The sequence below is a fragment of the Tupaia chinensis genome, unplaced genomic scaffold (genome assembly GCF_000334495.1).
Source record: "Tupaia chinensis unplaced genomic scaffold, TupChi_1.0 Scaffold000132_1, whole genome shotgun sequence".
Lineage (NCBI taxonomy): Eukaryota > Metazoa > Chordata > Mammalia > Scandentia > Tupaiidae > Tupaia > Tupaia belangeri.
In genome coordinates, this window is record NW_006159601.1 from 438,657 (window position 1) to 447,907 (window position 9,251).

Here is a 9,251-nt window from a genome sequence, read left to right on the forward strand (position 1 = left end):
GTGGTTAGGGGACCCAGAAGAGGCGGCTATGCGAACTGGTGACCGTTCCCTGCCAGCTGGTGTCTCCTGGTCTGTCTGCCGCCCCTGGACAGTGATTAGAATAGTGAGCGACTAGGAGCTGCCCAGCTGGTGGGGCATCGGGCAGCTCCGCAGGAAAGGCGCAACCCAAGGGATCCAGCCACAGGTGGTCACTGGGCGGCCGTGGGCGAAGCTCCTCTGGAGTGGGAGTTTCTGGGGGCCCTGAGAGTACACAGCTGAGGGCCGGGAAGCGTGAGTGTGCATGTCACGGGCGCTGCAGAATGAACGGAGCTGCTTGAATGGCTGAGCCGACTACCAGGACTGACAGCTGTGCGTGGAGGACACGAGGTCACAAAATGTGTGGAATTGCGGAAGGAGTACCCGGCCTCAGGGCAGGGCGTGGGCTGTCTGAGAGTACTTTTCCATGGTAACTTTCTTCAGACCCTGGGTTCCAAGTGACCAGGGTCACAGAGGGAGCCGGGAGCAGCGTGTGCGCTCTGGCTCGGAGACTCGCAGAGGTTAACCACAGCAGTTGTGATGGCGTGCCTGCCGTGGGGCTTTTCCCCTGAAATAGTAACTCTACGGCAAAGCAGTTTGCAGCTCTCTCCTGAGTGCTTCTTGTGGCCGTGGCTGCTGTGGCCTGCGCTGTGCTGAGCAGGCCCTTGGGCATCGGGGTCGGCAGGTGGCGTGCACAGGCGTGGGGGTGGGCGTGGCAGGATCGGCAGAGGAAATTCCTGTGCTCACAGTTGCGTGAACTCGTTCCCAGATCACGCAGGTGGAACACAGCCTGTGCGGCTCCAACCTCATTTCCCTGAAGCGTGCTCTGCTGCTGTAAGGGGAGAGCGAGCACTGCTGCAGGGCCGCGTCCCCGGGCGACGGCGTCCGCCGTGCAGTGTCCCATCCCACCAGCCTGTGAGCCCCAGGGGCGGTCTACGTAGCTGACACTTGGACATCGCAGCCTTGGGGGCAGGAGGCCCAGTCCCCGGGTTGAAATCCCTGTCCCTGCCTCTCGGCGATGCTCTCTCAGCTCTGGCCCCTGGCGCGGCCCAGCACAGCCACATGACAGGCTGGGTGTGTGGGGCTGCCTCCCAGCACCGGGATGGGGTCTCTGACACCACAGGTCCAGACGGTCTTCCGTCACCAGAGAGGGGCGTGCGCCCGGCTGCTTCCTTAGGCAGTTCCCAGAATTTCGATGTGGGTGCTAGGGTCCTAACATCCACAGGAGGGGCCGCATGCGGGACGCGCTGCCCTGCGGGAGGGCTGCTGGCTGCGCCCTGCTCACCGGGACTCGCGGTGCCGCATGGCATGTCTGCTGCGGAGTTTTCCAGAGTCCCTCATTGTTCACCGCAGGAAGTTTTCCTCTCATGTTAAGTCCCGCTGGGAGGACACTGCCGTGAGGAGGGTGGGGTAATAGTGGGTGCAGCACGGCCACTGCTTTCCGGACTCAAGTGGCTGCGTTCATGCCGCCCTGAGCCGGTCCTGGGCGCTCTTACCCGGCAGCTTCACTGACTCCAGGATCCCAGCTCCAGCTGCTCCGTCGGCTCATTCATGAGTAATTGACGTTTCGGGAGTATTTTTTCTTCCAGACTTGGAAACACAAAATAGAAACTTTTCTGTTAGTTTTGAGATTGTATCAAGTCGCATGGGTTTTCTCAACTGACTCCGGTACCACCACGTCCGTGGCGTGGGGTGGTGGCACGCTGCGTGGCCGTCCCCCCGTGGCACGCGCATGTGTTCTCAGGGGCTGTCGCTTCTTCCACGCAGGGTGCCGGCCAGGATAAACTGGGCATCTACGTCAAGTCCGTCGTGAAGGGCGGCGCTGCCGACGTGGTCAGTACCTTTGACGTTCTTCCACACGTGCCGCGTCGCTGACTGGGCTGCCGCACAGCTGCTTTCTCGTCGGCTGGTCCGCACGGCACCGGGCGGTGTTTGTCCGAGGGCGGGTCTGGGTCGTGCTCACCGGTGCCGCCCATGCCCCCCATACACGTGTGCACCTTTGTGTGTTCCAGGATGGCCGACTGGCTGCAGGTGACCAGCTGCTCAGTGTGGACGGACGAAGTCTGGTCGGACTGTCTCAGGAAAGGTATGAAGGGCTTGCTGGTTCCGTGGGGGCGGGAGGCGAAGCCTGGGTCAGGGCCGGCCTCGCGTCGGCAGCCGTTTCATTTCCCACGTGGCGATGGCTCTCTCCCCCTCTCCTCCCAGGGCAGCAGAGCTCATGACAAGAACCAGCTCCGTAGTGACACTCGAGGTGGCAAAGCAAGGTGCCATCTACCACGGCCTGGCCACCCTGCTCAATCAGCCGTCACCCATGATGCAGAGAAGTAAGTGCCCCGGGGCCACCGTGCTCGCGCATGCAGTGTGCCCCGGGTGGCCCAGCCCCGCTCTCTGCGTAGTCACGGGGACGCCATGGTGTGAGTCGGGGCCTTCCTGGAGGGTCAGAGCGCTTCAGCAAGGTGCCCGTGGTTGATGCCCGAGACAGCCACGTGGGATCCAGCCGCCTTCCCCACCACGCCACCCAGCCGCCTCAGGTTGGGCCACGTGGCGACTCAGCAGCCTGGCTGCTTGACTTCTCACGCCCCTCCCCCGGCCTGGCACCACCGGGCTGTCAGCAGTGGGCGCGTGACCTGGTTCCTAATGTGGACAGCAAACTCGGGCATGGCCTCTGAGGCTCCCTCTGGTGCAGCTGCTACTGGGACGGCTCAAGGGGCTGAGGCTGTGAGCCCTGAGCAAGCTCGAGACTGGCCTGGCCGGCACAGTGACTGTCCAGATGGGCGTTGGGGCGTGCTCATGCCGTTCCACCTTGGAGGCTGGTGGACAGCGTGGTGCAGCGAGACCCAGTCTTAAAATGTCAGTACTGGGGCCACCAGATGGTGTGGTTGAACCCCGGACTCCCACATGGTCGACAGTGGTTCAAGTCCCAGACCTGGTGGCTTGCTTTCTCACTTACTCTCTTTCTCTCTGCCCCTCTCTGGTCAAATTAAAATAAAGAAAGTTAAATAAAATAATTCTTTTTTTTTAAATTAAAGTATCAGTACAGGGGCCAGCAGGTGGCGTGGTAGTTAGGGCATGAGCTCCCACATGCTCTTGTCTCTCTCTGGTGAGCGCACATGCGCTGTACAGAAATTTTAACAATGATAAGTAGATAGGGACCAGCAGTGGTGTAATGGCTGTGTCGCTGGACTCCCATGTGGTAGACTGCGGTTCAAGTCCCAGACCCAGTAGCTTAAACTTATGCTGGGTGCATGTGTGTGCGTGCCCAAGATCCCGAGAGGAGAATGGAGGAGAAGGGATTGTGATGTGGCCATACCCCCTGGGGGGTGATTTCTCGCTTTCTGTCTGTTTTTCTCTGTCTGTCTGGCGAGCACGTAATGCCCTATAACACCAAAAAAAAAAAAAAAAACTCTAAAAAAAAAAAGAGTAATGTATATGAAATTAAATCACATTCTTTTTTAAAAAAAAGTCAGTTTGTTTTATAGGGAGGCTATACGAATAATCTCACTTCTCAATGAAGAACTTAAATACATTTGTATGTAGGTTGTTTTTTCAGCCCTGTGTGGGTTGAGATAAGATGATTATCTTGTATATTAAAATAAATATAAAGTCAATGTAAGTTTTGGACTGTTTAAAGCATTACTTCACAACCCGCAGGAGAAAGTCGTGACTCACATTCCTTCTGCAGTGGTCTCGTACCTTCCAGATCACACCTGGCCTAGTGCACACCTTGCTAAGCACGCACGTGGCTGGGCACCACCCCCTCCTCCACAGTCTGAGCTCCCGGGTGGCCCAGAACCTGCTTCCCATTTGGTAGTGACCACCAGCAGCAGACGGGCCTTTCCTTCGCAGCACAGATGGACAGACAGACGTGGAGCTCGCTTCGGCTCCCGGAGGCTTTAGTTTGCAGTGTTCGTTTTCGTCATTTTTGTCAGAAGGTGCATATTCTGTCTGTAGGGAGAGAGTGAGAGCGAGCAAGGGAAGAATGCCCTCCGGCACGGCCACACGGCTCCCTTCTCCACCTCTCCCTCCCCTCAAGATTTCGGGCACCCACACACATGCGTCCGGCGTATTCCTTAGGCCGCCAGGTCTGGGACTTTGAACCATGCAATTGGTCGTGTGGGTAACCACCAGACCTGGCTGGCCCTTATCTCTCAGTTTTAAGAGAAATTAAAAATGGTTAGCTTTGTTACTTAAAACAGGTAAGTTTCAGTTGGAGAAAATAATCTTTGAAAATATACTTTTTCTGTCAATCCTAGTTAAATAAGAAGTTTTGTTATTCTGGATATATTTATTTGAAATCTTTTAGAAGTTTTCATAGGAAGTATCCTTAAATGCACATTGCCTTATAGCTTATGTTAAGTCCAATTCTTAATGGAATTTTTAATATGTGTGGATTCATCTTTCTTTTAAAGCAAATCAAGGTGTTGAAAATAAAATTATGAACAAATGAAGAGGTTTACTGAGCACTCTTTGATTTCAGTTTCAGATCGTCGTGGCTCAGGTAAACCCCGCCCAAAGAGTGAGGGTTTTGAACTTTACAATAACTCAGCTCAAAATGGGTCACCGGAGAGTCCCCAGCTGCCGTGGGCAGAGTACAGTGAACCGAAGAAATTGCCTGGAGATGACAGGCTGACGAAGAACCGTGCCGATCACCGCTCCAGCCCCAATGTGGCAAGTAAGAGGCGTGACCGTCCTGCTCCCAGAGCCCCGGCCACGGTCAGGAGCAGAGCCGCCGCCGGGGCATGGTCATCAGAAGGGGTGTCAGAGCTGAGGCTCTGACAGGAATAAAGGAAGGTGGGAAAGCTGAACTCCGTGTCCACTCTAGGCACGCCCATGGTTCTGGCTCCAGGCGATGGTTGGCACGTGACCAATAGGAGCTGAGGGGTTTCTACACATTTAAAGGGTTGTTCTCAAAAAGAGCTAAGGAAGAAACGTAGTGGGAATACAAGGCTGGCCAGGCCTGCAGTGTTCACCGCCTGGTCCTGTGCAAAGCTGCGTGCCTGCCCCGGCTCCTCTATAAGCCATGCAGCTCTGGCTGGTTCCTGAGTGAGGGCGTGCTCAGGGTGTTTCTCACGTGCTTTTTTTTTTTTTAAGAGGTTTTTGCCATAGGGTGCCTGTGTGCGGAGAGAGACACACACACACAGAGAGAGAGAGTGAAAAATCACCCCCAGGGGAGATGGCCACCCCAGAGACCCTTCTCTTCCATTCGCTTTCTGGGGTCTTAGGCACGTGTGCACATGTACCTGCATGATTTTCAAGCTACCAGGTCTGGTATTTAAACCGTAGTAGGCCGTGTGGGAGTCCAGCCACGCAGTCACTGTGCCACCTGCCTGCCCTGCGGGCCTTCCGTTTTCTGTCTGTGCTAGACCCGTAGCAGCTGGACGTTGAAAGAGTCTTGGTTGCTGCTCTTAAAGACACTTCGGCATGCTACATCAAGTTCGTTTCCTTGCCATGTAACTTTTTTCTGTCTTTTCTTGACAGATCAGCCCCCTAGCCCTGGAGGCAAAAGCGCATACACCTCTGGAAGCTCAGCGAGGATAACGTCGGTCTCCACCGGGAACCTTTGCACCGAGGTCTGGGAGCCCCGAGGCTTTCACTGTGCCCTTTAGCACTCAGAGTTCCTGGGAATAGCTGGGGTACCCAATGAGAATGTCACTCTGTGAAAAGCGTTAATTATAATGCCTGAATTTGTAGACTTGAATCTTTTGAATTTTCGAAATCTACTAATCGAGAAAATTAGTTTAAAATTAGTAAGTGGGCAAAACAGTGTTTTCTGTTATCAATAGATGAGGCTTTTCTGATGTTTCACCACATACATTACATACGCTGTCACTGCACTTTTGAAGTACATCATTAGAAACTAAATCAGTCTGCTGTGCCCTTGGAAAAGCTCGTTTCCTTTTTCCTTACTATTTCCAGGAGCAGACCCCTCCGCCAAGACCGGAAGCCTACCCTATCCCCACTCAGACGTACCCCAGGGAGTATTTCACCTTCCCGGCCTCCAAGTCCCAGGACCGGATGGCCCCCCCTCCGGGCCAGTGGCCCCACTACGAGGAGCGGCCACACGTGCTTGCAGACAGTGCCCACGCCGGTGCCATTCAGGTTAGAAATGGTTCTCACAGACGGCTCCACCCTCGGAGCAGGACAGGAGACCCGCTGGCTGGGAAAGCTGAGGCAGGGCTGGCTGACTGCCTCGCCGCGGGCCACCCGCGTCTTCCTCTGGTTATGTGGTTACGTCTGAGAGAAAAGGGGATCAGATATTCGATACGAAAGGGGATTCTTTGTTCTCTTAGTGTTTGCTTTGTGAAATGATAGCACTATAAAACCTTGATCAGTGGTATTTTTAGAGAAATGTTTGCGATAGGGTAGGCTATTGGGTGCATGCACTCCCTAGAGAGAGACAGAAAGCAGGGGTCACCCCCAGAGGACGGCCACACCACAACCCTTCTCCTCCTGGGATTTTGGGCATGCATGCACACGTGCCCCTGTGAGTTTCAGGCCACTGGGTCTGGGACTCGAACTGTGGTCAGCCCTGTGAGAGTCCAGCAGTGTAACCACTATGCCACCTCCTGGCCCTTGGTTACAGTCTTAAGGCGAGGGTCAGAGATGTAGGAGTGAGAAGTAACCCAGACTATACGTTCTGCACTTGCTTCTTTCGGAAACTGTCTGCAGGTGCAGCTGCCAGAACGAGTGGGAGACAGGGAGGAGGTTGGAACCCGGGCAGTCAGTGCAGCGAGGGCTGGGTCTGACTGTCTTGCAGGGACTGGGACCGCGAGCAAGAGTAGGGGGTTGGAGAGAGCACTTTACCCAGGGCTGGGGATGGGGTGGGGAGCACGGGCACTGAGAAGTCGGAGCTCGCTCTCTGGTGGAAAGGCCAGCGGTCCGTGTGGTTACGTGGCCCACGCTACCAAGCATGTTGGTTTTCGAGGGAGAACCGTGCCCTCTGTGGGCGGCTGGGTGAGTCTGGGTCCGGTGGCGGTGACGGGGTTGCCAAGTTTCGGTCCGGGTCTGGTGGTGTGATCGGGGTTGCGAGCTTAGTCATTCTTAGATGCAAGTGGTCATTCTGGAGCTGAGATGGGGTCTGAGCTGAGTCTCAGAGGAGCCCAGCACAGACGGACAGAGGAGAGGGTTACGTGTCAGCCCAAGGACGGCTCATGGAGACAGGAAGGGGGAGGAGGAGCCTGCTTTTTGCGACCAGAAGGTGACTGTGGCCACAGACGTCAGCAAAACCCCAGGCTCTTCCCGACCTGCTGCTGTGCATCCCACCCGCTGTGGGGTCCTGTGCATGCTGATGCCCCCTGTACCCACTTGGGGCGCAGATGCCTCTCTCTGAACCTCACAGATAAGCTTTGCCCTCCTTCTCCGAGTGTGGTTTTGTTTTTTGTTTTTTGGGTTTTTTATGAGAGATTTTTGCTATAGGGAGCGTGCATTCGCCAGAAGGAGAGAGACAGAGACAGAAAGCGAGAAGTCACCCCCAGGGGAGATGATCACGCCGCAATCCCTTCTCTGTTCTCCTTTCGGGATCTTGGGCACGCACACACACATGCGCGGTGTGGGTTTAAAATACCACGTCCTGGACTCGAACCAGGGCTGGCTATGTGGGAGTCCAGCGACATAGCCATTACGCTAACTGCTGGTCCCTTGGAGTGTGTTTTGTTAGAACTTAGCAAGACCTGCTTCCTGTGTGTCAAGGCGGTTGGGTTTTATTAAATTTGCTGTAGGGACATGTGCTGGCCAGAGAGATGGAGAGAGAAAGGGTGAGCACCCGTGGGGATGGCCACGCTGCCGTTCCTTCTGTTCTCCCTGAGAATGTTGCTCTTGCATGCACATGTGTCTGATGTTCGTCAAGCCACTGGGTCTGAGACTTGAACCATGCAGTCCGCCACGTGGGACCCAGCCGCCCTACCCACCGTGCCGTGGGCTGGCCTGGCAGCCGTGCTTCGATGCCCCTTTTCTCCCCGCTCAGGAAGTAGCATTACGTAACCTTCATATTGTGGCTCAGAACCGCCATGCTCTGTCTCAGCAGATGGGCGGCAGGGGAAGGCAGTCGGGAATCTGGGAGGCAGGGGCTGGGAGGGTACAGATCATGACAGGGCTGGGCGGTGGGGGCAAGGGAGTGAGCGCAGGAGCTTGGGGGAGGCCTGAGAGGAGCCCAGGAAGACTAGAGCCAGAAGACTCGGCCTCCTCGGCCTGCGGGCGCAAGTGCTCGGCCCACGCCCACGTAACCCGCAGTGCTGCGTGAGGCCCACAGATTGTACCGGGGGGTGCCATTTCCCGTGTGCCCAGGAGGGCTGTGGAGCGGTGGCGGAGTGTCCTGTCGGACTGCTATTTCGTAAAGTTGTATTTTGTCTTTCTATTGGTTTGTTGTTTATGGAAAAGGAAACGGTTTATTTCCCAGGTTTGCGTCTTCCGTCTCTGCTCATTAAAGGAGTGGCAGGAAGATGCCCGCTCGGACGTCACAGTGGTCGCCCTAGCCTGGCAGACTGTTTTCAGACATGCCAACGTGGGGACTTGAGACAGGCCTTTGAAATGTGTTCATTCCTCTCTCCCCCACCTCTCTCACGTAGACACACACACACGCTGTGTGTGGACCGGCAGCTTGTGTGACCGCCATGGCCGAGACCTCTCACGGGCAGAGCGGGCTGCCGGAGGTTAGGCTTGCTCGGCATCTTGATTCCCAGCTCCAAGAGGGCTCGCAGATGTGGTGGACGAGCAGCTCAGGGTTAGCAGCTCCCGGGGTCCCGTGAGCCCCGTCACCTGCTGTCCATGGACTTGGACTGAGCATGTCCTTCGTGCAGGTGGCAGGGCGGGTGGCCAGTGCCGTGGCGAGCGAACCACGCTCATGTCACGCATGGGCCAGGCATGCACAGAGGAAGCGCGTCCCTCCCTCCTGCGCTCCCAAGAGCTGCCTTTGCCTGTGGAACACGCGCACCGGGCAGTCTCGGCCTACCCTCTGCCCCTCTTCCTGACTCGGCTGGGTTTCTGCCTGCAGAGACAGTGTTTGCAGATTCTTCGTGTTGTCCTTGGTTAAATGGCTGCAATATCAGTTCTCCCTTCTCTTTTCCAGCGTGTTACTCGGTCCCAGGAAGAACTTCGAGAAGATCAGGCTTACCAGCTTGAGCGACACCGAGTTGAGGCGGCTCTGGAAAGGAAGTCAGACAGCGACATGTGGATAAACCAGAGCTCGTCCGTGGAGTCCAGCACCTCCAGCCAGGAGCACCTGAACCACTCCTCGAAGT

At 56.0% G+C, this 9,251-nt stretch overlaps 1 protein-coding gene across 1 annotated transcript in view; it reads left to right on the forward strand.

Moving 5' to 3' along the window:
• Positions 1 to 9,251, forward strand: part of AFDN (afadin, adherens junction formation factor) — a gene marked incomplete at its 5' end in the record, with an annotated part of 80,927 nt that overhangs the window by 60,810 nt on the left and 10,866 nt on the right. The window contains 7 exon segments of the mRNA XM_014586389.1: positions 1,783 to 1,848; positions 2,028 to 2,101; positions 2,221 to 2,339; positions 4,493 to 4,687; positions 5,494 to 5,585; positions 5,932 to 6,114; positions 9,080 to 9,251. Coding sequence (XP_014441875.1) covers positions 1,783 to 1,848; positions 2,028 to 2,101; positions 2,221 to 2,339; positions 4,493 to 4,687; positions 5,494 to 5,585; positions 5,932 to 6,114; positions 9,080 to 9,251 — 901 coding nt within the window.